Below are 27,694 nucleotides of genomic sequence, written 5' to 3'. Positions count from 1 at the left end.
GACTCCTGGGTTCTATTTCCAGCCCCACAAGCAAGATGCAGACTGCCTCTGTTGCAAGGAAGCCACAGGCAGCCCCAGCCAGAGGGAGAGGAAGTCGACAGGAAGCTGATAATGGGGTTTCTGAGACAGCATCTCCCCTTCATCCCTGTCCGCACCGACTTCTGCTTTCACAGTCCTATGCACGCCGCTTCCCCAGTCTCCAAGTCACAAAGCGTGAGGAACCCGGGCTGCAGAGTGGGAGAGCCAGGCCCTGGGCCCCCCTCTGCAGGTCTAGGGGTGAGTGGAACTAGGGTGGGGGGGGGGAGCTGGATGGTCTGTGGAGACTGGGGTGCCCCTCAATCCTGACCCACAGCCCCTTCTTATCCCAGCCCTGGGCTCCCTGCCCCACAGCTCTGCCGCTGCCCCTCAAGCCCGAGCAGGGTCCTGCCCCAGGGCTCCCCCACCCTGGGGACAACACTGGAGGCGTCGGCTCAGGGGGCCACGTACAGCCGGGGGTTCCCCAGCTCTCATCGCTCCGCCTCCTTCCCGAGAGCACCTGAGGGCAGCAGAGGGATGGTGGGAAATGGAACTGCCGGGGGTTTCCCCTTCCCCATGGGGGTGGGTTTTGGGGGCAGGGAGGCCAGGCATTGCAGAGGAGGCAGTTATAGATACCCAGGGGGAGCACAGATGTGCAAACTTCTCTCCCAACCCCCAGCTGTGCTCCCCATATTGCCCCGCATGGAGCTGGGTGGGGCACAGACCCCTTGGGGCTCCCAGACACTGCACGGGGTCAGGGCAGCCCCCCAGGGATGGGGATGGGGGCTGGATCCCTCAGGGCTGGTCCATGCTCCTCCTGCCCTGCCCACTTATCCCGCCTCCTGGAGAAGGGCAGCCAATCAGGGGTGCTGCAGGAGGGAGGCAGCTCCCCCTTCAGGAGCTGAGAGGAGTTTTTAGGTAGGGGAGGGAAAGAGGGGGAGTGGCCTGTACCATTTTCTTGGGGGTGCGAGGAGCCATTGCCCCTTACCATTTGCACAGAAAGGGAAGGGGGAGGAGGAGAGTGGCTCATACCATTTTAAATGGAAAGGAGGGGTGCGGAGTCAGTAGTCCACAATATTTTCATAGGAGAGGAGGGGAGAGGAGTGAGTGGCCCATACCATTCTCATGGGTGAGTAAGAGGTGGGAGGGAGTGGCCCAAACCCTATTAACAGGTGAGAAGGGGGGGAAGGTGTGAGTGGCCAATACCATTTTCACGTGTGTCAGGGTTCCCCCCTCACTCTGAACTCTGGGGTACAGATGTGGGGACCCGCATGAAAGACCCCGTCAGCTTATTCTTACCAGCTTAGGTTAAAAACTTCCCCAAGGCACAAATCCTTCCTTGTCCTTGGACAGTACTGCAGCCACCACCAAGTGATTGAGACAAAAATTCAGGAAAAGGGTCACTTGGAGTCCCTTGTTCCCCAAAATATTCCCCCAAGCTCCTTCACCCCCTTTCCTGGGGAGGCTTGAGAATAATGAGAGTACCGACCAGACCCTTTGTCCTTAGGACACTGAAAATCAAACAGGTTCTTAAAGGAAGAACTTTATTTAAAGATAAAGTAAAAGAATCACACCTGCAAAATCAGGATGGAAGGGTAATAAAAATATTTCCAGGGTAATAAAAAGATTTAAAACACAGAGGATTCCCCTCTAGGCTCAGCTTCAAAGTTACAAAAAACAGGAATAAAACTCCTTCTTAGCATAGGGAAAATTCACAAGCTAAAACAAAAGATAATCTAATGCATTTCCTTGCCTTTAGTTACAATTTCTGTAATTTTAGATGTGTCATTTCAGGTATCTTTTCAGGAGATGTTTTACCTGCTAGGTCTCTCTCTCCATCCAGAGAGGGAACACCCAAAGAGAGCACAAACAAAACTTCTCCCCTCACCCCCAGATTTGAAAGTATCTTCTTTCCTTATTGGTCCTTTTGGTCAGATACCAACCAGGTTATTTGAGCTTCTTAACCCTTTACAGGTAAAGTGATTCCGTACCTCTGGCCAGGAGGGATTTTATGTTCCGCATACATAAAAGTTGTTACCCTTCCCTTTATATTTATGACAACATGTGAGCAGTGGGGAGGAGGGAGTGGCCCTTACTAGTCTCACAAGAGCGTGTCGGCGGGTGGGGGGAGTGGCCCCTACCATTCTCAGAAGAGTGGGGAGGAGGGAGTGGCCAGTACTGTTTTCATCAAGGGAGGAGAGTCCCAGCTGCAGGAAGAGCAGGGTGGAGTGGGGGGTGGGGGAAACAGCTGTGGGACACGGGGGGCAGCATTAGTGTCCCGCCCTTGCTGCAGAGCAGGGAGCCGTCAGCTCTCTGCACTCTCCCCCCACCCTCCAGGGATGCTTTACTCACATCTGGGCCATTCGGCTCCACTGGGTCCCTGCAGAACCAAGCCCCTCACCGCATGGGGGTGACACCAGCACCCGTGGGGCAGGGGGGATAAGCCAACGGGCCACAAACAATAGGATGTGTGGAGACAAAGCACAAATCTGTGGGTTTTAAAAGCCAGTCTCAGGATTCTTAGAGCAAATCTCACAATTTTAACCAGTCTCAGGATTTTTAAAGCAAACCATGGGATTGATTAGCGAATTTCGGGAACAGGGGGTTGTCATGATGTTCACATTAAGTCTCTGGATGCTTCAGTGAATCCTAGAATCACAGACCCACAGGGTGAGAAGGGACCGCAGCGGTAACCTAGTCCAACCTCTGCCAAGATGCAGGATTTGTGGGGTCTAACCCATCCCAGACAGATGCTGTCCATCCTCCTCTCAAAACCCTCCAGTGAAGGAGCTTCCAAGACCTCCCTGGGCATCTGGTCCATTGTCGGACTGCTCTCAGAGCTGGGGAGATTGCCCTGAGATTTAATCTCAATCAATTCTGCTGTAGTTTGAATCCGTTGCCCCTTGTCCTGCCCTCTGAGGGGAGAGAGAACAACTTTTCTCCAGCTTCTTTCTGGCAGCCTTTCCACTGTTTGAAAACCGCGATCATGTCCCCCTCCCGCAATCTCTTTTCCAAACTAACCACGCCCAGTTCCTTCAGGCTGTGCCCCTCGGACTCGCGTTCCATCCCTTTGATCATCTTTCTCCCTCGCCTTTGGATCCTTTGCAGTTTCTCTGCAACCTTTCTACACATTAGTGACCAAAACTGGACCCAGTCCTCTGGCTGAGGCCTAGCCAGCGCCGAGCAGAGCGGGACTGGCACCTCCCGGGACTTGCATGCTCTGCCTCTGGTAATGCGACCGGAAACTGCATTTGATTTTCTTTGTAGCAGCATCGCATTGCTGACTCCTGTCCAGGTTGTGATCCGCCCCAACTCCCAGCTCCTTCTCAGCAGTGCTGCTGCCCGGCCAGTTCTTCCCCATCCTGTATTTGTGCAGTTGGGTTTTCTTCCCTACGTGGAGCATCGTCCATTTGTCCTTCATGAATTTCATTGTGTCGTCTACAGCCCAGTCCTGCAATTTATCCAGTTGGCAACACCCCCCAGCTTTGTGTCATCTGCAGATGTGATCAGTCTGCTCCCTAGTCCTACGTCCAGGTCATTCATAAAGATGTTAAACAACACGGGACCCAGAACAGATCCCCTGTGGGACTTCAGTTGAGACTTCCCTACAATCCAATATCTTTCCATTAACAGTTACTCCTTGTTTGCCGTTGTTTACTACATAATGGTAGTTCCACCCAGCCCACACTTCTCCATAAGTGGGTCAGAACAAAGGTCCATCTAGCCCAGTATCCCATCTTCCGACATTGGCCAATTTCAGGTGCCCCCAGACGAATGATCAGAGCAGTAATCATCAAATGATCCATCCCCTGTCTCCCATTCCCAGCTTCTGGCAAACAGAGGCTAAGGACACCATCCCAGCCCATCCTGGCTAATAGCCTTTGATTGACTTTCTTACCAGCTTTGCCCGTTACTTTGGGGTACGCTCATTTATTAGGGTTACTCTTCTGGGCGGGGGAGGTGTTCTGTATTTCTATCCAGGTACTGCTTGTGTCACTTGTGTTCTCATACGGAGCTCGACTTCTCCCTGCTGCTCGGTCCTCCCAATGGCGCTATCCTGCAGGACCTCAGTTCCCCAGGGCTGGTTCTTCCAGCCCCAGAATCAGACAAACACACACAAATTAACAGAGCGTGTCTGAGAGGACCGGGTTAATCAGCACTCCCAACCTGACCCCTTAGATGTCCCTGGCCCCAGTAGGCCGGGTCAAACAGCGATTCTAATTCCCACCCTCCTATGTCCCTGGTTCAGCACATCTCTATCCCCACTTCAACGTTACAATTGTTCTGGTCGTAACCCACTTGATGAGCAAACCCCACAGGATTTTGGGGTGCTGCAGGGATCTTTTAGCTTAGGTACGAGGAGCGTTGCTGCAGAGCGAATGAGGAAACCAAAAAACACCCACGAGGGGGAGAGAGAGACAGAGAGAGAGAGAGAAGCAACCAGCTTAATCATGAAAGTTTATTGCCAGGTAATAACCACAGGGGAGCCAAACAAACAAAACAGTGATACTATGAAAACCAACTCAAATTTGAATATTAAACTCAGGGTTTACTGACTGATCACACAAGTCAGGGTCAGAAGGCTACACCTCGAGAGAGAGAGCGAGAGCTGGGTTCTCACCACTCCGGGAAGCTGGAATTGATCGGGGGACCCAGGTGTTGGTGGTAGCTGAGGGTCCAGAGTGCTGGAGACAGGCAGAGCTCTCAGCATGATCAGTCAGGAGAAGATGAAGTCCCAGTGGAAGTGATGCAGATGTTGGATCCAGGCATCAGAACACTTACTTGAGCATGGGTCGGGGATTTTCCAGAGAAACAACAATGGTTCAAGGGAGAACTCGAGATTTGTTGATGTGTAAACAAGGGAGAATACCAAAGCTGTCTTGATCAGGCTAGACCATGGGAGCTGATCATTCCTGGCTATGGGCGGTGTTCCTTGGAGGGAGCTCACAATGCAGTCAGGCGGCTTCACTATTTTGGATCCCAATAAAGGATTTCTTACTAGAATTGGTCTGATAACTAATGAGTTGGGGGTGTGCAGGCGTGGGTTCATTAACATCTGGAGCAGAGATCCCCCATCATGCAGTGCTTCCCTGCTTTTCTGGCCCCAGAGTTCCCTGCGGTTCTTGCCTTGGAATCTCTGTTCTCCATTCTGTCTGCTAATGGAGATGCCTCCTTGTCCCCTCTTCGATGCAAATGAGGCTAGGGGAGTTGCCTTAATTCTGTCATCCTTATCCCAGGGGTTTAGGTGTGTCTCCCACTGCCTTTTCATTGGTTTTCGTAAGTCGTTCTTCTGGTGTAGATTTGGTTCAAGCAGAGGCTGGGAGGCAGGGGGGACACGGTCTTCGTGAGACAGACAGACTGGGTACAGCGCCCTGCTTCCCCAAGAACACAGAGCTGCTAGGTAACAACCTATCCTCCATTAATTTATCCAGTTCTTTTTTGAACCATGTTATAGTTTTGACCTTCACAACATCCTCTCGCAAGGAGTTCCACAGGTTGACTGTGTGTTGTGTGAAGAAATACTTCCTTTTGTTTGTTTTAAACCTGCTGCCTATTAATTTCATTTGGGGACTCCTAGTTCTTGTGTTATGGGAAGGAATAAAGAACACTTCCTGATTTACTATCTCCACAACTGTCATGATTTTACAGACCTCGATCATATCCCCCCTTAGTCGTCTCTTTTCCAAGCTTTAGAGTCCCACTCTTATTAATCTCTCCTAATACGGAAGCTGTTCCACACCCCTCATCATTTTCGTTGCCCTTTTCTGAACTTTTTCCAATTCCAATTTGAGATGGGACCACCAGAACTGCATGCCGTATTCAAGCTGTGGGCGTACCATGGATTTATATAGAGGCAATGTGATATTTTCTGTCTTATTATCTGTCCCTTTCTTCATGATTCCCAACATTCTGTTCACTTTTTTGACAGCTGCTGCACATTGAGTGGATGATTTCAGAGAACTATCCACAGTAACTCCAAGATCTCTTCCTTGAGCGGTAACAGCAAATTTAGACCCCATCATTGTATATGTATAGTTGGGATTATGTTTTCCAATGTGCATTACTTTGCATTTCTTAACATGGAATTTCATCTGCCATTTTGTTACCCAGTCATCCAATTTTGTGAGATCCCTTTGTAGCTCATCGCAGTCAGTTTTAAACTTAACTATCTTGAGTAGTTTTGTATCATCTGCAAATTTTGCCACCTCACTGTTTACCTCTTTTTCCAGATCGTTAATGAATATGTTGAACAGCACTGATCCCAGTACAGACCTCTGGGGGACACCGCTATTTACCTCTCTCCACTGTGAAAATTGACCATTTATTCCTATCCTTCGTTTCCTATCTTTTAACCAGTTACTGATCCAGGAGAGGACCTTCCCACGTATCCCATGACAGCTTACTTTGCTTAAGAGCCTTTCGGGAGGGACCTTGTCAAAGGCTTTCTGAAAATCTAAGTACATCAACTGGGTCACCCTTGTCCACATGCTTGTTGACTCCCTCAAAAAATTCGAGTAGATTGGTGAGAATCTTTATCTTTATCTTTGCTATAGTTTCAAACAGTTTGCCCAGCACTGAAGGCACTGAAGGCACTGAGTTTCTTTATCTTTATCTTTATCTTTGCTATAGTTTCAAACAGTTTGCCCAGCACTGAAGGCACTGAAGGCACTGAGGCTTAGCGGCCTCGCATTGCTGAGATCACCTCTGCAGCTTTTTAAAAAAAATTGGTGTCACATTAGCTCTCCTCTCGTCATCTGGTACAGAAGTTGATTGAAATGATAGGTTACATACCATCATTAGTAGATCTGCAGTTTCACATTTGAGTTCCTTCAGAAGTCTTCTCCAGCTTACTTATGAGAATGTCCTGTGGGACTATGTCAAAAGCCTTGCTGAAGTCCAGGTATATTATGTCCACTGCTTTCCCCTACCACCAACCAATTACCTTGTCAAAGAAGGAAATCAAGCTGGTTTGGCAGGATTTGTTCTTGATAAATCCATGCTGGTGATCACCCCTTCGTCCTCACATATTGAAGGTTTTATACATTGCTCCAATAGCGTTCCAGTTGTCGGGGTCAGGCTGACTGGTCCGCAGTTGCCCAGCTGCTCCTTTTCCCCTTTTTAAAGATGGCCACTCCATTAGCCCTTCTCCGGTCTTCTGCGACCTCTCCTAGCATCCATGAGTTTGCAAATATTATTGCCAGTGGCTCCAAGATTTCTTCAAGGGCAAGTCATGCCTGACTAATCTAATTGCCTTCTATGATGAGATAACTGGCTCTGTGGATGAGGGGAAAGCAGTGGACGTGTTCTTCCTTGACTTTAGCAAAGTTTTTGACACAGTCTCCACAGTATTCTTGCCAGCAAGTTAAAGAAGTATGGGCTGGATGAATGGACTATAAGGTGGATAGAAAACTGGCTAGATTATTGGACTCAACGGGTAGTGATCAATTGCTCCATGTCTAGTTGGCAGCCAGTATCAAGTGGAGTACCTCAAGGGTCGGTCCTCGGGCAGGTTTTGTTCAATATCTTCATAAATGATTTGGAGGATGGTGTGGATTGCACCCTCAGCAAGTTTGCAGATGACACTAAACTGGGAGGAGTGGTAGACACGCTGGAGGGTAGGGATAGGATACAGAGGGCCCTAGACATATTAGAGGACTGGGCCAAAAGAAATCTGATGAGGTTCAACAAGGACAAGTGCAGAGTCCTGCACTTAGGATGGAAGAATCCCATGCACCGCTACAGACTAGGGATCGAATGGCTCGGCAGCAGTTCTGCAGAAAAGGACCTAGGGGTTACAGTGGACGAGAAGCTGCATATGAGTCAACAGTGTGCCCTTGTTGCCAAGAAGGCCAGTGGCATTTTGGGATGTCTAAGTAGGGGCATTGCCAGCAGATCGAGGGACGTGATCGTTCCCCTCTATTCGACATTGGTGGGGCCTCATCTGGAGTACTGTGTCCAGTTTTGGGCCCCACACTACAAGAAGGATGTGGAAAAATTGGAAAGAGTCCAGCGGAGGGCAACAAAAATGATTAGGGGACTGGAACACATGACTTATGAGGAGAGGCTGAGGGAACTGGGATTGTTTAGTCTGCGGAAGAGAAGAATGAGGGGGGATTTGATAGCTGCTTTCAACTACCTGAAAGGGGGTTCCAAAGAGGATGGCTCTAGACTGTTCTCAGTGGCAGCTGAAGACAGAACAAGGAGTAATGGTCTCAAATTGCGGATATTAGGAAAAACTTTTTCCCTAGGAGGGTGGTGAAACACTGGAATGCGTTACCTAGGGAGGTGGTGGAATCTCCTTCCTTAGAGGTTTTTAAGGTCAGGCTTGACAAAGCCCTGGTTGGGATGATTTAGTTGGGGATTGGTCCTGCTTTGAGCAGGGGGTTGGACTAGATGACCTCCTGAGGTCCCTTCTAACCCTGAGATTCTATGATTCTAATTAATTCCTTCAGCACCCTGGGTTGAACAGCATCCTGCCCCACTGATTTGAATTCGTTCAAATTGGTCGGAACATCTCTGACGGGTTCTTTCCTTCTCCCGATCTGACGCCTTCCCCCCTGTCGTCCGTGGTAACTTCGCTGGCCGCCCGCTCGTGTGTCGGTGTTTGTGGGAAGATGGAAGCAGAGCAGGCACTGAGCAGCGCTGCCTTCCCACCATCTTCTCTCACCAGCTCGGGATTTTCTGGCTGATCTCGTGATTCTTGGAGAAAATCTCAGTTTTTTCACTAATTGAAGGATTTTTTTAGCCCACGATCTCTGGGGACCGTCTGCTGATTTGGGGATTTGGAGGGGTCACTGTGCTGCCAGCAGCCCCAGATCAGCCCCCTGCAGAGCCCAGCAGCACTCATGGTCCCCCAGGCAGATCTTTCCCCCCCTAAACAGCCTCTGCTCTCACACTTCCCACCACCCCACCCCCGTCTGTCTCTAGGTCTGTCCCAGCTGGACGCCCCAGCCATGGGCAGAGCCCTCCTTCCACAGCAGGACACCAGGGAATGGGAGCTCCCGGCTCAGGGCCCCCCCTGGAGAGCAGGGGGTCCTGCCCCCCCTGCAGCCACGCTGAGGGTCCTGATCCTCGCCCTGCTCTGGAGGGGTAAGTAAGCAGCACCTGCAGCCCCAGTGCAGGGGGAAGGGCAGAACCCGCGCTCAGCAGGGCCAGGTCTGTCCCAGGCCACGGAAGGGAGACTGGCCAGTGGGGGAGGGGAGCCCGATGCCCTCGTGCGGTGCTAGGGGGCACCGAGCGACAGGGAGCGGGCAGGGGGCTCGACGTAGGGAGGGATGGAAACTAAATGGAGTGAGGTTTGGTTGAGGACCCAGGGCTGGGCTCGCAGGGGGCTGCAGGTCGGGAGTGAGGGCACCGGCAGAGGTGTCGGGGAAGCTCAGGGTTGGTTTCTGCTCTCTGTGGCTCCCACTTCGATCCCTCTCCGTCCCCTGCAGGGTCCCTGTCCCTGGAGTCTGGTTATTCCCTGGCACAGCCGCAGTCGGTGTCGGTGCAGACGGGTCTCTGCGTTCTCGTCCCCTGCACCTTCGCGTATCCAGCCTCGTTCGACACCGACAATCCCCGGGACTGGATCTACGGACACTGGTTCAAGGATCAGGCCAATGTGGGCCAGGATCCACCCGTGGCCAGCAGTAACCCCAGCCGGCAGGTGTCGCAGGAGACCCAGGGCCGGTTCCGGCTGGCGGGGGATCTGGCACGTGGCGACTGCTCCCTGCAAATCAATGACGCCCGACGGACGGATGCCGGGAGATATTTCTTTGGAGTCGAGAAACGAAACTTTAAATACAATTACCTCTCCAATTCCGATGGCACTGATCTTATACTCGCGATCTCCGTGCCAGGTAAGAGCAGCCGCAGTCACCGCTCCTCAGCCTCCCTGAGCCAGTCCCTGCCTTCGAGCCGGATCGGGGCCGGCGCCCCTGGGGGGAAAGGCCCCGTGTCCCCGAGTGATTCTCTCCCCATGTCTCAGGGCTGACAGAGGAGCCGGAGATCCAGATCTCGCCGGCGCAGGGGGTTCCAGGGACGCTGATGGCCGGGGAGCCGGTGACTGTGACCTGCACAGCCCCCGGGCGCTGCTCCGGGCCCCCTCCCCGAGTCACCTGGATGGGGCCGTTCAGCGACACAGCCCGGGACGTCTCAGCCCCACTGGCGAACAGCACCTGGGCCCGCAGCTCCGCGCTGCGCTTCACACCCGCCCCGGGGGACCACGGCAAAGAGCTCGTCTGCAGAGTCACCTACCGCCCACCATGGGGACCTTCCACCCGCAGAACCGTCCGGCTACACGTCGGCTGTGAGTGACCCCCTCAGCCCCTCCATGCCGGCTCCCAGCCCCCCTGCTGGGATCCCCACCCCCCCTGGTCTCCCCAGCCCTGCCCTCCAGCCCCTCCGCCAACTCAGCCCTGTGCTGGGATCCCCACCCCCCACCATGCACCCTCAGCCAATTCTACTCCAGACCCCTTCCCCCCCACACCATGCAGCCCCTTCTCTCTCCGGATCTTCACCCCTTCCTGCCCCACTTGGAGATGGCTCCCCGCTCCCAACCGCACCCCCAGGTCCCCAGGCCCTTCTCTTCTGGGATCCTCTCTACCCCTGACCTGCTCTGCCCGCAGAATCCTTCTATGCTGGGATCCACCCACTATTCCAGTCCCCCCTTGCTGGGATTCCCCCCCTCACACCAGACACCCCAACTCCCCCCGAGATCCCCCCGCGCTGTCCCACCGCATCTCCTCCGCTCCCTCCCCTTTCTGCTGGGATCGGTGGATGCTCTCTATGGGGCAGAGTGTTAACGGGACCTAGTCGCTGTCCGGCACAAAACACACTGCAGGGTCGGTGCCCAGAGACCTCGGCCCGCCCTACCCGAGGGCAAACCCCCATTAACTGGCGCGTGACCCCCGCGCTGCAGATCCAGGGCAGAGGGAAAATCAGCAGCCGCCTTTGGGAGGTGAAGGACCAAATCGAGCGTCACTGTAAGGACGGCCCTTGTTCCCGTCAGCCGGAGGGAGATTTAGAAGGAAACTCGCCCCCCGCCCCTCCCCATGGCTGAGCCCAGGCCCCAGCCCGACCCCTGAACGTCTACACGGGCCTCGGAGGAAACGTCCGCGCTGCAATCACAGACCCGCAGCCCGAGTCCCACGAGCCCGACCCATCGGACCCAGGCTCTGGGCCTCGGCGCCGCGGGGCTTTGAGGGCAGTGTGGACGGACCCTGTCAGGCCTGGCCAGATGGCACCAGCGTCCGGCTCCTCCGGGTGCTGCTTTCAAAATACCCAGGCCTGGCCGGGGGCCAAAGGAGAGGGCTGGGGAGAGACGAACCGAGGGGGGAAGGCAAAGGACCCACAAGGGGGGTGCCTGACGACCCTGGTGGGGGTGGGAGCGGGGTTATTTAGACCCCCGGCTCTGTCCCGCCCTGGGGAGGACACGTTTGGGGAGCAGGACACTGAACACCCGGGCGCCCGGCGGACGGTGGCAGCGAAATGGTGACGCTCGTTCCAGTCCCCAGGCCGGAGCAGCCCGGCCCCTCGTTAGTGCCTCCGCCAATTAAGCTGAATTCTGACCCACCGGTTTTGGTCCCTTGGTTCTGGCTCCCCCTGGCCCTAACCCGGCCCCTGGGTTACGTCCGGCGCCTCTTGGGTCGCGCCCAGTCGGGTCTGTCGCTTCCCTTCCCCGCCCACGGGGCTTGTGTCACTTCAGGGACCTTCCCGTCCCCCAGCTGAGCTCATAGCGAGGTGTCACGGAGTCCCCGGGCGATGCTCTGGAACTGCTCCCCATGAAGCCAGGCAGGACTCTGGGGAAGTCTCCTCTCTCGGAGCAGCCTGTCTGCAGGACACACAGCTCACCCGGCTCCACCTTCCTGGGTCTGACCTCGGAGCATTCAGCCTCCTCTGCCCCTCCGGGCGCTTCCCACAGCGAGTCCGCCCAGGCGGGGTCCTGGGGAAGCCAGAGGGACCTGCCCCCCAACTCCGCAGTCAGACGGGACTCTCAGCCAGCCAGTAAAACAGAGGTTTATTAGACGACAGGAACATGGTCTAACACAGAGCTTGGAGGTGCAGAGAACACGACCCCTCAGCTGGGTCCATTTTGGGGGGCAGTGAGCCAGACAACCCCGTCTGCCCTTCACTCCATGTCCTCAGCCAGCCCCAAACTGAAACTCCCTCCAGCCCCCCCTCCTCTGGGCTTTGTCCCTTTCCCGGGGCCAGGAGGGCACCTGATTCCTTTGTTCTCCAACCCTTTAGCTCTCACCTCGCAGGGGGGAAGGGCCCAGGCCATCAGCTGCCAGGAAACAGGGTGTTGCCCATTCTCTGTGTCCAGACCCCTGCACACACCTGCCCTCTAGGGCTCTGCAACGATCATACACCCTTATCCCACCCCCTTGATACTTAAGAACTGCATAGGGGAAACTGAGGCACCTCCACACTATTCAGAGGAAACATTAAGAACAGTCCCACTTCATCACATCTCTCCCCTCTTCGAGATCGAACTGAGCGGGGTCACTTTAGCCGGTGACCTGGGGAAGTTCAAACCCACCAACGTTCCCATGGATGCCCCTGCATCTCTCCAATTCCTTGCTGGGAGTTACACCAGGCTCTTCCAGTTTCACGCCCTCCCTTAGGTTGGGGGTGGTCGATAACACTCACAGGCCGCATGTGGGAAGGTTTATGCGGTCCGTGCCCTTTGGCCACCCCAAAACCCCAGGGGGTCAAACTGGGATTGCGTCTTCTCCCAGCGCTCCAGTCTGGAGGGCTGCAATTCGGGCTCTCTTGGTTAAGAGCCCCCATCTTGACCTGGGCCACAAACTGTTCACTTACAGAACTAGCATGGAGACATTCCTTTCTCCACAACCTTGTCTCCCCAACAAGCTGGCCAAACACAGCCACTTGGTTATAGGACTCTTTAACTTTCTTAACAGCTTTCACTCCATCTGAGACCTTCTCAAAGCTCTCCACACGGGATCTTTCGACAGGAAAGTCAGTGGATCCATTCACAACAGAAAATCTCTGGCTGTTAGGAACTGAAACTTTCTTGATTAAATCACTTTCACACCCTTCAGTTGCAGTAAACTGCTTGCAAAGACTCCATGAGGATTCCTTTCCCTAGGGCTTTTCTAGGCAACAATTCACCCCTCCCAGAAATTCTGCTCTTACCCTCTTCACCGAGGGCTAGCTCTAGAGAAACACTTTCCTGAGCAACAACAGACTCTTTCTGGGTCTCCCTTACATCCAGAATTACCTCTGGCCCATCAGGCGGATTCCTCCACAATCCCCTTTCAGGCAAACTCACAGACTTCCGAGATAAAAGGTCAGAAGCATTCTCCTTCCCTTTGCCACACGCGAGCAACAGGCAAAATACAAGCACCAGAATTGTCTGCTCTCTGGGATTTTACATAGACACTAACTGGATGCGACCTAGTTACAGAGCCATTCTCCTGAGCAGACACAAACTTAGGACCCTTCCCTTCCTGGGCTTTAGCTGAATCCAGAACCAACTCTGAGACAACTGCACGACCCTCAACCATCACAGGCTGAAAGGCCCCTTCTGTCTGCTCCACAGGCAAAGAAGAGCCGGACACAGTTTCTCCTTTCCCAGACACCCAGCTTGGGATCTCATTCCCCTTGTCCCAGCACACAAGGCTGGTCACAGACAACTGCTTGGAGATCAGGGTAGCTCCCTCCACAGGCAAGTCAACACCCCTGACAGACACAGGCACGTTTCCTTCACTGTCCCAATTCTCCACCCAGCTAACAGGTAAGGTCCAGGGACACTCATCTTCCACTCTCCTCGCCTTCCCACCCTGGTGACTAGACACAGCCATCAGCTCACAAGGCTGCCTAGGCTCATCCAGACTTTCCTTACCAAGCACCTTGCCACTCCCAACAGATCCCCTGCCCTGCCTGTGTCTCCCCCCAGTCAGCTGGGGTCTCAGCTCCCCCTGTGCTCAGCGCTGCCCTTGCTGTCCCAGTGGGAGTAGGCAGCGAGCTCGCTGCTTTCCTCAGTGCATCAGACCCAGCGTGAGCCCCCTCTCCCGTGTGCAAGGGGGGCAGGGAGCCCCAGGGGTCTAGTTACAGGCAGGCAGGTAGCCTGAGCCTAGCAGCTCCTTCCCGCTGCCAGCCAGGTCATCTGCCTTTTCACTGACCATTTCCCTCTCCACCGATTGGTTCCCTGGATTCAAATTCAAACCCTCGGCCATTACAGGAGCAGGGCCTGGATCCTGTCCCAAAGAGACACAGTCACCCCACAACAGGGTCTCGCAGCTGGTGTCCTGCAGAACCCCAACGACCAGCCAGCCCCACCCCTCCTGGGTCTGCACAGGGATCTGGGCCATAGGCAGGGCGAGGGGCTTCGTCCCTGGGACCCTCACCCAGCGCACCCAGCCCCTCAGCATCTGAGGCTGCACCACCCAGGGCCTGACAACAGTTCTCTCTGTCCCAGGATCTCGCCACCCCAGGAATATCTCCCCATTGACCATCATCTTCCGCTCCCACCGGGGGTCGGAGGGGCCTGGCCCCAGGAAACTCCACACAGACAGATAGGTTGGGGTCAGGAGTGGGAGCCTGTCCACCTCCCCACCCATCTGGCTGACGGAGTCTATGGCCTTGGGACCCAGCAAGGGAGCTAGACACCGGGGCTTTTCCGCAGGGTCCCCCTGGTTCAAATCTCCAGCCTGCTCAAAGGCAGTGAGGTGGCATCCACACACCCCCTCCTTAACCAGGGGCAGCAATTTAGTCTCGAGGTTCCCTGCGGAACTGGCCCCCCGGGGTCTATCCCCACTCACCCCTGGGAGGTCCCCTAGGCCTCTCCGCTCCCCCCCCGGCCAACTCATGCTGCTGCTGCTTCTGCAGCTCTTTCTCGGGCTCTCGCTGTCTCTCACAGTCCTCTTGCTCTCTCGGACTCCGCTCCAATCCTGTCCGTCTCCGATCCCCAGATGGGGAACCCGATCGTGAAGACCCTCGTCTGGTCGGGGACAGGAGTCTTGGCGATACCTGGCTCCCACTCCAGCTGCTCCCAGATCCTGCTATAGCCCCATTTGGGGTCAGGAATCTGCTCCTGAGAGCGGTCATCCTCCTCCAGCTGCACGATTAACTGTGCTTTGGTGAACTTTCCAATGCGCAACCCTCTCTTTCTGCACAGGGTTACAATGTCCTTCTTAAGGAGACGGTGACAGGCCATCACTCCGCTCTTCCCAAGTTGTTGTGGACTCACAGGCCTGTGTGCTCGCAGCTCCCCACGGTTTCCAGGGAGAACCCCTCGTGGGCCAGCCCTTCTCGAGGTCACCGCCTCTTTGCCAGGGTCGAGCTGCAGACTCCTCCGACCCTGGGACCGCTCGCTGCAATCCCCCGGGGGACCCTGTTACTGCAAAAGTCCTTCTCTCTCCCAGGGCCAAGCCGCAGGATCCTCCACCCCTGAGACAGCTCACCGCCGTCCCCAGGGGGACCCCATGACTGCACAGTCCTTCTCGCTGGTCACACACTCCCAGGGGTTAACCGCCCCCGGAACCGCCCCTCTCTGAGCCTTCAGCACGCCTGGTCCTCGTCAGTCCCCCTTCGTTTTACTGGTCCCCAGTCACTTACTGCAGAAAGTGCCATCCACAGGGTGCAGTACATCCCACCGCTCCCACCAGTTGTCACGGAGTCCCTGGGCGATGCTCTGGAACTGCTCCCCATGAAGCCAGGCAGGACTCTGGGGCAGTTGCCTTCCTGTGAGCAGCCTGTCTTCAGGACACACAGCTCACACAGCTTCCACCTTCCTGGGTCTGACCTCGGAGCATTCAGCGTCCTCTGCCCCTCCGTGCGCTTCCCACAGCGAGTCCGCCCAGGCGGGGTCCTGGGGAAGCCAGAGGGTCCTGCCCCCCAACTCCGCAGTCAGACATGACTCTCAGCCAGCCAGTAAAACAGGTTTATTAGACGACAGGAACATGGTCTAGAACAGAGCTTGGAGGTGCAGAGAACAGGACCCCTCAGCTGGGTCCATTTTGGGGGGCAGTGAGCCAGACAACCCCGTCTGCACTTCACTCCATGTCTCCAGCCAGCCCCAAACTGAAAACTCCCTCCAGCCCCTCCTCCCCTGGGCTTTGTTCCTTTCCCGGGCCAGGAGGTCACCGGATTCCTTTGTTCTCCAACCCTTTAGCTCTCACCTTGCAGGGGGGAAGGGCCCAGGCCATCAGTGGCCAGGAAACAGGGTGTCGGCCACTGTCTGTGTCCAGACCCCTGCACACATCTGCCCTCTAGGGCTCTGCAATGATCATACACCCTTATCCCACCCCCTAGATACTTAATAACTGCGTAGGAGAAACTGAGGCATCCCCACACTATTCAGAGGAAACATTAAGAACAGTCCCACTTCGTCACACGAGGGTCCCTGTCTAAGCTCAGTGATCGCTAGCACACCCTCCCCCCAGTGATATCCAGCCCCCCTGATCCCCCCTCTCTGGTTTGTTACAGACTTGCCCAGCACCCCCAACATCACCGGGATCCTGATCAGGAACGGACGCCCTGGTGAGAGGCCACGCTGGGAGCCCCGGGAATCAGCGAGCGCCTCCGAGTCACGCTCTGCCCGCGGTCCGGGCCCAGCGCCAGTTCAGCCGGGCCAGGCTGCTCCGTGCCCGGAGGGGAGAGCCCGAGGAACCGCGGGGCTGTGGGGGGCAGTAGTGGGGGGAGCAGGCCTGGTTCCCTCTCTCTAGATCCCGGGGTGGCGTTAAGGGGGCGCTGGGCAGCGGGCAGGAGATCGGTTAGGGAGCGATCGCTGCGACGGAGACCTGCTGCCATGGCAAGGCACCGAGATTGTGCGCCCACCCCAGAGGGGCCAGGTCTCAGTGCTGGGCGAGGGGTCCCTGCATAACCAGCCCCCCCGCCCCACCCCAGTGGTGACTCTGCGTCTTGGCTCCTTGGTGGGTGTCATTGCGTCCCCGGGCGATGCTCTGGACCTGCTCCCTACGAAGCCAGTCAGGACTCTGGGGGAATCTCCTCTCTGGGAGCAGCCTGACTGCAGGACACACAGCTCACCCGGCTCCCACCTTCCTGGGTCTGACCTCGGAGCATTCAGCCTCCTCTGCCCCTCCGTGCGCTTCCCTCAGCGAGTCCCCCCAGGCGGGGTCCTGGGGAAGCCAGAGGGTCCTGCCCCCCAACTCCGCAGTCAGACGTGACTCTCAGCCAGCCAGTAAAACAGAGGTTTATTAGACGACAGGAACATGGTCTAACACAGAGCTTGCAGGTGCAGAGAACAGGACCCCCTCAACCGGGTCCATTTTGGGGGGTAGTGAGCCAGAGAACCCCGTCTACCCTTCACTCCATGTCCAAGCCAGCCCCAAACTGAAACTCCCTCCAGCCCCTCCTCCTCTGGGCTTTGTCCCTTTCCCCGGCCAGGAGGTCACCAGATTCCTTTGTTCTCCAACCCTTTAGCTCTCACCTTGCAGGGGGGAAGGGCCCAGGCCATCAGGTGCCAGGAAACAGGGTGTCGGCCATTCTCTGTGTCCAGACCCCTGCACACACCTGCCCTCTAGGGCTCTGCAACGATCATACACCCTTATCCCACCTCCTAGATACTTAAGAACTGCGTAGGGGAAACTGAGGCACCCCCACACTATTCAGAGGAAACATTAAGAACAGTCCCACTTCGTCACAGTGGGGAATCTCTGGGGGGACCAAACCCGCCTGCTTGTCTATTCCAGTGCCAGATGCCTGGGGAGCTGAGGGCGACGTCGTGTCTCTGGAGACCCAGGAGGGCGACTCCCTGAGCCTGGGCTGTGAGGCTGGGGGCAGAACCGAGGCCACCCTGAGCTGGGCCAAGGGGAACGAGTCCCTGAGCCCCGGCCAGGGAGGGGCCGGGTGCCTGGAGCTGCCGAATCTCAGCAGAGGGGACGCTGGGGAGTATCGGTGCTGGGCGAAGAATCCCTTTGGGTCGGCCAGCCGGGCCCTGCGTGTGCACGTGCAGTGTAAGGCATTTGGGGGTGCTGGGCGAGACAGAGGGCCTCAGTGGGGGGTGCTGGGTGCAGGGGGGGGTGGTCAGTAGGGGGGGCTGTGGTGCAGGGCGTGGGTGGGGGATCCATGGGGGGTGCGGGGCTGCAGGGGGGCAGGTGGTCAGTGGGGGGTGCTGGGCAGCGGAGCAGGGGGTCAGTGGGGGGCGCTCTCCAATCTAATACCTTGCCGTGGGTATTTCAGCTCTAGAGAGGACTCTGCAAATCACCGACTCCAGAGCCAACAGGAGCGACCCGCAGCTATTCCAAGGTATCGCCAGAGGGCGGGAACTGGGGCATGGGGCCTTTCCCCTCCAGGGGGTGCTGGCCCCGATCCAGCCCCCAGGCAGGGCCTGGCTGGCTCAGGGTGCGAGTGGCTCTGTGTTATTCCTGTTCCCAGATCCCGGCACCCCGGTGGCGAACGGCTCACAACTCACAGCCCGGGAGGGCGACTCCCTGCGGTTCCTCTGCTCCGTCGCCAGCAACCCCCCCGCTGTGCTGGGCTGGGTGAGGGGGGGCCGAGCCGTCGAGGGCGCCCGCCCCACGGGGGAGAATCAGCTGCAGCTGGAACTGCCCGACGTGACGGCCGAGACCGGGGGGCTGTACGGGTGCTGGGCCCGGAACGAGGAGAGCTCTGCCCAGGGGACGTTCCAGCTGCTCGTCGAGTGTGAGTGGGGTTCAGCCCTGGGACGCTGACACTGGAGAGTAGCAGTGTTAATCCGTGGGACTCCTCGCCACTGAGTTCTAGCTGGTGTCGCAGGGTGCCTGGCCCTTTTAAATGGCAAATCAGCCAAGCCCCCCACCCCCGTACCATAGTTAATTAGCTGCTTCGGGGCAGCCCCAAGAGGGGCAGCTGAGGCTGCGTAAAAGGGCCGTGAGCACCCAGGCTAAGGGTGGAGAAACAGGTGGGTTGGTGTGAATCGCAGCTGGCCAAGGATGGGGCCGGATCAGCACCTTGGGGCAAGCCAAAATTGACAATCAAGGGCAGAAGAACCTGTGGGACTCCCTCCCACTGGATATTAACAGTTTAATCTATGGGACTCCCTTCTCCTGGGTGTTAGTAGTGTTAACCCGTGGGACTCCCTGCCACTGAGTTTCTCTTCTGCCTCGGCTCCAACCCCCATGGGATCTACTCTGTCCTGCTGAGCCCACTAGAAACAGGTGGGAGCCCTTCCCCTCTAGGGGACGCTGGCTCTGATCTGACCCCGGCGGGGGATTGGCTGGCTTGGTGTGGGGCAGGGATTGGGCCACAGGACCTTTCCCATCAAGGAGGTACCGGCTCCTATCTGACCCCAGGGCGGGGTTGGCTGGCTCAGGGGCTGGGGAATTTCCCTTCTGGGGGACGCTGGCTCCGACCTGACCCCAGGGCTGGGCCTGGCTGGCTTGGGGCAGGGGTTGCAGGGATCTATCCCAGACTCTCGGCTTGTTCCAGCTCCCACAGGTGGCCTCACTCGGGCATTTATTGAAATCAGCTGCAAACTCGTCTTCGTGGCGACTGGATTCTTCCTGGCCTATTACCTCACCCTGCTCTATTACAGATGGTAACTCAGCTACTGACCCACCCACCAACCTACCCACCCACCCATCTACCCACCTACCTCCCGTCTATCTATCCACCTACCCAACTATGTACCAACCCACCAACCTCTGTGTCTATTCATCCCCATACACCCATCTATCTATCTATCTAGCTGTCTATCCATCCCCATCCACCCCCTCTATCTGTCGATCTATCTATCTATCCCCATTCACCCCCTCTATCTATCTATCTATCTATCAATCTATCCCCATACACCCCATCTATCTATCTATCTATCTATCCACACTGCCAACCACATACATACCCCAGAATCTCTCTCCCAGGACACCCTGTCATGGAAGGAGAAGGAAGGACAGGCCGGGGGCCCGGGAATCCATGGTGCCCGAGTCCGGCGTCTAGATCGGGCCGTTTCTCAGCCACCGAAGAGCCGACAAGGAATTGGAATCTCACAGGACTGAGGAAATGGAGAACGAGACCTCAGCTGAGCCCAGGGGTAGAAGCAGACATAGAACAGGTCACCTGGGCCCCCTCTCTTCCCTCCATTGTCCTCCCACTTGCCAGAACTGTCTGGCTCCCAAGATGGGCTCGGCCTCTGGGCCACTGGTTGCTAACGTCCATAATATCCCGGCCATTGTCCAGGGTCCCGGCTGCCAGGTGACACCACACCTGGCCCTCTGCAACCACCATCCCCCTCTCCCACCACCTCGGTCCGCACACAGCACACAGGGAAACTGAGGCAGGCACAGTATTCATGCAAAACTCTAACAAAATCCCCCACTTCGTCACAGGTGCTTTTCAAAATAAAAGTTTTGTGCAAAGGTTCCCTGCCCCAAAAACTAATCACGGGATTTTTTGGTTTTTAGAAAGGTTTCACAGAGATCTGGGCCACTTAAAACTAATGATCCCTGGGAAACATTCACTAGCTTGGAATGTTTCACAAAAATATCCCACATGTTTCAATCTCTCCTGCCTCTCCCCGCTCACCCTCCCCTCCCCTCCCCCCCCCCCCCCCCGCCCACACACACACACCCCTCTCCTCGGCTTTAAAATATCTTCAGGACACAGAAAAAAACAGACATTTGAATTATTAGATAGAGAGATAGATAAACAGGTGATTAACCCTTGCCCTCCCATACCGACAGACGCAGTCACCATGATCCCAGCGTTATCAGCCATGTCAGGTTTCTATCTCAACCTGGTGGGTCCAAGGTTTCCCAGAGAATTTCATTTTTTTTCCTGCATCTGAATCTGGTAATTCCCAAGACCCAGGAAAAACACACGTGTCAAATACTGAGCTCAATACAATGCACAAAGAGCCCTTGCCCAGCGCTGAGATGTGACTGCCTCTGGGGTGGGGCGTGGGGGCTGTTTATATAAGGATCCCTCTCCCGGCTGGCGCTGAGATGCAGCCACCTCCAGGCGGGGCATCTATTAAACAGCAACGGAGGGAGACCTCCCGGGCAGCTCATTAAAAAGAGTCGGAAACCAAACGGGGATTAACCAGAGGCAGAATGTAACACACCAAACTCGGGGCCGGCCCAGACCCCGGGGTTCCTGCCCCGGAGCTCACCCCAGCGACCCCGGGCTGTCTCCTTCCCCCACTGGCTGGGGACCTATGTCCAAGCAGCTGCGCCCCACTGTTCAATGGGATCCTCTCACCTGCTCTCAGTGGCTCTCACTCAGCCCCGAACTGGGGCCGACCGGCCGGAGGTGGAACAAACTCACCGACTGGAAACTTCCTGTTGTGAAAGATCCGCTCAGCGACCAGCTTCCCAGCACAGCCAACGGTGCCCACACGCAGGGGGGCAGAGCTGACGTGCCACTGGCCTGGGGCAGAGCAGGGCTGGGGTGGGAGACTCGCGTGGGCCTGGCCGTTGGGGCTGGTCCCAATCCCCTTAGGGGGTGCTGTGTTTCTTTTAGTTACAGGTTTCCCCCAAACCCTTGTGTATCTCAACACCGGGCAAGGAGTCCTTGTGTAAACAGCCCCCGAGCCCCACCCCAGAGGCAGCCACATCTCAGCGCTGGGGAGAGGTCCCTGTGTAAACAGCTGTCACGGAGTGCCTGGGCGATGCTCTGGAACTGCTCCCCATGAAGCCAGGCAGGACTCTGGGGCAGTCGCCTTCCGGTGAGCAGCCTGTCCGCAGGGCAAACAGCTCACACGGCTTCCACCTTCCTGGGTCTGACCTCGGAGCATTCAGCATCCTCTGCCCCTCCGTGTGCTTCCCACAGCGAGTCCGCTCAGGCGGGGTCCTGGGGGGGCCAGAGGGTCCTGCACCCCAACTTCGCAGTCAGACGGGACTCTCAGCCAGCCAGTAAAACAGAGGTTTATTAGACGACAGGAACATGGTCTAAAACAGAGCTTGCAGGTGCAGAGAACAGGACCCCTCAGCTGGGTCCATTTTGGAGGGCAGTGAGCCAGACAACCACGTCTGCCCTTCACTCCATGTCCTAGCCAGCCCCAAACTGAAACTCCCTCCAGCCCCCCCTCCTCTGGGCTTTGTTCCTTTCCCAGGCCAGGAGGTCACCTGATTCCTTTGTTCTCCAACCCTTTAGCTCTCACCTTGCAGGGGGGAAGGGTCCAGGCCATCAGTTGCCAGGAAACAGGGTGTCGGCCATTCTCTGTGTCCAGACCCCTGCACACACCTGCCCTCTAGGGCTCTGCAGTGATCATACACCCTTACCCCACCACCTAGATACTTAAGAACTGCATAAGGGAAATTGAGGCACCCCCACAATATTCGGAGGAACCATTAAGAACAGTCCCACTTCGTCACAACAGCCCCCATGACCCAGGCCAGATTCAGCTGCATTTCACTTCTTAAGTCGAAGGACGGAGTCTGTGGCGGGCCGTGGAATCCAGCTGCCTCTCCTGATCCAGCCGATGACCCGGGTCCCATCCCAAGGGAATCCCCAGACTCAGTGACCTCAAACAGGCGTTTGAGGACCGGAGAGACAGAAAACAAACATCTGCGCTCAATGGACCGGCTCCGATCTGCTGGCGTCTCCCCTGCTGAGAGACCCTAGAGGGGAAGGACCCCGGGTCCCATTCCCACCCCCCAGAGCCAGCCAGTGCCCCACCCTGCAGCAGATCACATCCAGCGCTCCCGAGAGGGGAAAGGCCCCATGCCCCATTCCTCCCACCCTGAGCCAATCCCCCCATGGTGGGGCCGGAAGCCAGCTGCCAGGAGGAGCTGGCCTGTATCTGTGACAATCTCCCTCTTCTGTCGATGGCCCCGAGATCTCGAGCCACTGGAACCGGCTTATGCAAGATGTGCGAGGGCCAGATTCACACACTGACTTCCCCTTCCTGTCTTGAAATCTCACATCTCGCCCCAGCCCTCGCCTGGACACTCGCACCCGCTCCCTGTCAGGCAGGTCTCTGCACGCACCCGGCTCTTCCCATTGGAGTTGGGATTCGCTAGCCGTCCTAACTGGGCATCTGCGGTTCCAGTGCGCTGTTCCCAGCCGCCCCACCCCAGACGCAGACGCATCTCAGCTCCAGGTGAGCAACCCCTGGACAGTGTCGCTGTGCGGCTGTTCCCAGCCGCCCCACCCCAGACGCGGACACATCTCAGCTCGGGGTGAGTGATTAGTGTCTGCAGCGTGTTCAATACGATAAGAGGTGTGAGCTGCTAGCGTTCAAATATTATTGTGCGACTGGAAAACGCAGTCAGAAAGGGATAGGGCTGGGACGGGGGGCAGGGAGTCAGGACTCCTGGGTTCTACCCCCTGCTCTGGGAGGGGAGTGGGGTCTAGTGGTCAAAGCAGGGGGGCAGGGAGCCAGGATTCCTGGGTTCTACCCCCGGCTCTGGGTGGGGAGTGGGGTCTAGTGGTCAGAGCCGGGGGGTGATGGGAGCCAGGACTGCTGGGTTTCATCCACGGCTCTGGGAGGAGAGTGGGGTGTAGAGGGTCTCAGAGCCACGACTCCCGGGTTCTGTCCCTGGCTCTGGGAGGGGAGCAGGGTCCAGTGGGTTAGAGTGGGGGGTGGAGGCAGGGAGTCATGGCTCCTGGGTTGTGTCCCAGCTCTGGGAGGAGAGTGGGGATTAGCAGGGCTCAGAGACCCGGACTCCTGGCTTCTATTTCCAGCCCCATAAGCAAGATGCAGCCTGCCTCTGTTGCAAGGAAGCCGCAGGCAGCTCCATCCAGAGGGAGTGGAAGTCGGCAGGATGCTGATAATGGGGTTTCTGAGACAGCATCTCCCCTTCATCCCTGTCCGCACCGACTTCTGCTTTCACAGTCCTATGCATGCCGCTTCCCCAGTCTCCAAGTCACAAAGCGTGAGGAACCCGGGCTGCAGGGTGGGAGAGCCAGGCCCTGGGCCCCCCTCTGCAGGTATAGGGGTGAGTGGAACTAGGGTGCGGGAGGGAGCTGGATGGTCTGTGGAGACTGGGGTGCCCCTCAATCCCGACCCACAGCCCCTTCTTATCCCAGCCCTGGGCTCCCTGCCCCACAGCTCTGCCGCTGCCCCTCAAGCCCGAGCAGGGTCCTGCCCCAGGGCTCCCCCACCCTGGGGACAACACTGGAGGCGTCGGCTCAGGGGGCCCCGTACAGCCGGGGGTTCCCCAGCTCTCATCGCTCCGCCTCCTTCCCGAGAGCACCTGAGGGCAGCAGAGGGATGGTGGGAAATGGAACTGCTGGGGGTTTCCCCTTCCCCATGGGGGTGGGTTTGGGGGCAGGGAGGCCAGGCATTGCAGAGGAGGCAGTTATAGATACCCCAGGGGGAGCACAGATGTGCAAACTTCTCTCCCAACCTCCAGCTGTGCTCCCCATATTGCCCCGCATGGAGCTGGGTGGGGCACAGACCCCTTGGGGCTCCCAGACACTGCACGGGGTCAGGGCAGCCCCCCAGGGATGGGGATGGGGGCTGGATCCCTCAGGGCTGGTCCATGCTCCTCCTGCCCTGCCCACTTATCCCGCCTCCTGGAGAAGGGCAGCCAATCAGGGGTGCTGCAGGAGGGAGGCAGCTCCCCCTTCAGGAGCTGAGAGGAGTTTTTAGGTAGGGGAGGGAAAGAGGGGGAGTGGCCTGTACCATTTTCTTGGGGGTGCGAGGAGCCATTGCCCCTTACCATTTGCACAGAAAGGGAAGGGGGAGGAGGAGAGAGGCTCATACCATTTTAAATGGAAAGGAGGGGTGAGGAGTCAGTAGTCCACAATATTTTCATGGGGGAGGAGGGGAGAGGAGTGAGTGGCCCATACCATTCTCATAGGTGAGGAAGAGGTAGGAGGGAGTGGCCCAAACCCTATTAACAGGTGAGAAGGGGGGGAAGGTGTGAGTGGCCAATACCATTTTCACGTGTGTCAGGGTTCCCTCCCCACTCCGAACTCTGGGGTACAGATGTGGGGACCCGCATGAAAGACCCCGTCAGCTTATTCTTACCAGCTTAGGTTAAAAACTTCCCCAAGGCACAAATCCTTCCTTGTCCTTGGACGGTACTGCAGCCACCACCAAGTGATTGAGACAAAAATTCAGGAAAAAGGGTCACTTGGAGTCCCTTGTTCCCCAAAATATTCCCCCAAGTCCCTTCACCCCCTTTCCTGGGGAGGCTTGAGAATAATGAGAGTACCGACCAGACCCTTTGTCCTTAGGACACTGAAAATCAAACAGGTTCTTAAAGGAAGAACTTTATTTAAAGATAAAGTAAAAGAATCACACCTGCAAAATCAGGGTGGAAGGGTAATAAAAATATTTCCAGGGTAATAAAAAGATTTAAAACACAGAGGATTCCCCGCTAGGCTCAGCTTCAAAGTTACAAAAAACAGGAATAAAACTCCTTCTTAGCATAGGGAAAATTCACAAGCTAAAACAAAAGATAATCTAACACATTTCCTTGCCTTTACTTACAATTTCTGTAATTTTAGATGTGTCATTTCAGATATCTTTTCAGGAGATGTTTTACCTGCTAGGTCTCTCTCTCTGTCCAGAGAGGGAACACCCAAAGAGAGCACAAACAAAACTTCTCCCCCCACCCCCAGATTTGAAAGTACCTTCTTTCCTTATTGGTCCTTTTGGTCAGATTCCAACCAGGTTATTTGTGCTTCTTAACCCCTTACATGTAAAGTGATTCTGTACCTCTGGCCAGGAGGGATTTTATGTTCCGCATACATAAAAGTTGTTACCCTTCCCTTTATATTTATGACAACATGTGAGCAGTGGGGAGGAGGGAGTAGCCCTTACTAGTCTCACAAGAGTGTGTTGGCGGGCGGGGGGAGTGGCCCCTACCATTCTCAGAAGAGTGGGGAGGAGGGAGTGGCCAGTACCATTTTCATCGGGGGAGGAGAGTCCCAGCTGCAGGAAGAGCAGGGTGGAGTGGGGGGTGGGGGAGACAGCTGTGGGACACGGGGGGCAGCATTAGTGTCCCGCCCTTGCTGCAGAGCAGGGAGCCGTCAGCTCTCTGCACTCTCCCCCCACCCTCCAGGGATGCTTTACTCACATCTGGGCCATCCGGCTCCACTGGGTCCCTGCAGAACCGAGCCCCTCACCACATGGGGGTGACTCCAGCACCCGTGGGGCAGGGGGGAAAAGCCAACGGGCCACAAACAATAGGATGTGTGGAGACAAAGCACAAATCTGTGGATTTTAAAAGCCAGTCTCAGGATTCTTAGAGCAAATCTCACAATTTTTTGCCAGTCTCAGGATTTTTAAAGCAAACCATGGGATTGATTAGCAAATTTTGGGGACAGGGGGTTGTCATGAAGTTCACATTAAATCTCTGGATGTTTCAGTGAATCCTAGAATCACAGACCCACAGGGTGAGAAGGGACCGCAGGGGTCACCTAGTCCAACCCCTGCCAAGATGCAGGATTTATTGGGTCGAACCGATCCCAGACAGATGCTGTCCAGCCTCCTCTCAAAACCCTCCAGTGAAGGAGCTTCCAAGACCTCCCTGGGCATCTGGTCCATTGTCGGACTGCTCTCAGAGCTGGGGAGATTGCCCTGAGATTTAATCTCAATCAATTCTGCTGTAGTTTGAACCGTTGCCCCTTGTCCTGCCCTCTGAGGGGAGAGAGAACAACTTTTCTCCAGCTTCTTTCTAGCAGCCTTTCAAGTATTTGAAAACCGCGATCATGTCCCCCTCCCCCAATCTCTTTTCCAAACTAACCGCGCCCAGTTCCTTCAGGCTGTGCCCCTCGGGTTCGCGTTCCATCCCTTTGATCATCTTTCTCCCTCGCCTCCGGATCCTTTCCAGTTTCTCTGCATCCTTTCTATACATGCTCTGCCTCTGGTAATGCAACCGGAAATTGCATTTGATTTTCTTTGCAGCAGCATCGCATTGCTGACTCCTGTCCAGCTTGTGATCAGCCCCAACTCCCAGCTCCTTCTCAGCAGTGCTGCTGCCCGGCCAGTTCTTCCCCATCCTGTATTTGTGCAGTTGGGTTTTCTTCCCTACGTGGAGCACCTTCCATTTGTCCTTCATGAATTTCATTGGGTCGTCTACAGCCCAGTCCTGCAATTTATCCAGTTGGCAACTCCCCCCAGCTTTGTGTCATCTGCAGATGTGATCAGTCTGCTCCCTAGTCCTACATCCAGGTCATTCATAAAGATGTTAAACAACGCGGGACGCAGAACAGATCTCCTGTGGGACTTCAGTTGAGACTTCCCTACAATCCAATATCTTTCCATTAACAGTTACTCCTTGTTTGCCGTTGTTTAACCAGTTATGTATCCACTTAATGGTAATTCCACCCAGCCCACACTTCTCCATAAGAACGGCCAGACTGGGTCAGAGCAAAGGTCCATCTAGTCCAGTATCCCATTGTGAGGATGTGACGCAGCAGGGAGGGGGGAGTGTTGACCTGGGAATGTGCCCTGGGGATAGGAGACCTGAGAGCCTGTCACCTGAGCCAGGAGGGGGAGGGGGAGGTAACACCTCTGTTCACATTCCTGGGCAGAGGTGTTTCCTCCCCCCTCCCCCTCCTGGCTCAGGTGACAGGCTCTCAGGTCTCCCATCCCCCGGGCACATTCCCAGGTCAACACTCCCCCCTCCCTGCTGCGTCCCATCCTCACATCTCTCCCCCCTTCGAGACTGAACTGAGCGGGGTCACTGTGACCAGTGACCTGGGGAAGTTCGGGGCCCCCTCTCCGGGACAGCGCATCCGTTATCATGTTGGCCCTTCCCTTCACGTGGACCACGTCCATGTCGTAATCCTGCAGGAGCAGGCTCCACCTCAGGAGCTTGGCGTTGGCTCCTTTCATCTG

The 27,694-nt window shown here is 56.2% G+C and overlaps 1 protein-coding gene across 1 annotated transcript in view; it reads left to right on the top strand.

Annotated features, from left to right (window-relative positions):
* Positions 1–27,694, top strand: part of LOC141977549 (sialic acid-binding Ig-like lectin 11) — a 49,259-nt gene that overhangs the window by 689 nt on the left and 20,876 nt on the right. The window contains exons 2-7 of the mRNA XM_074939068.1: positions 8,944–9,105; positions 9,450–9,854; positions 9,983–10,303; positions 16,447–16,500; positions 19,821–20,151; positions 21,181–21,284. Of these exons, the coding sequence (XP_074795169.1) occupies positions 8,970–9,105; positions 9,450–9,854; positions 9,983–10,303; positions 16,447–16,500; positions 19,821–20,151; positions 21,181–21,284 (1,351 nt within the window). The 5' untranslated portion in view covers positions 8,944–8,969. The remainder of the gene's footprint in view (positions 1–8,943; positions 9,106–9,449; positions 9,855–9,982; positions 10,304–16,446; positions 16,501–19,820; positions 20,152–21,180; positions 21,285–27,694) is intronic.

This window comes from Natator depressus, chromosome 24 (genome assembly GCF_965152275.1).
Source record: "Natator depressus isolate rNatDep1 chromosome 24, rNatDep2.hap1, whole genome shotgun sequence".
NCBI classification, from domain to species: Eukaryota; Metazoa; Chordata; order Testudines; family Cheloniidae; genus Natator; species Natator depressus.
Note: the sequence above shows the minus strand (reverse complement) of the source record. Positions and strands in the feature narration are given on the sequence as shown.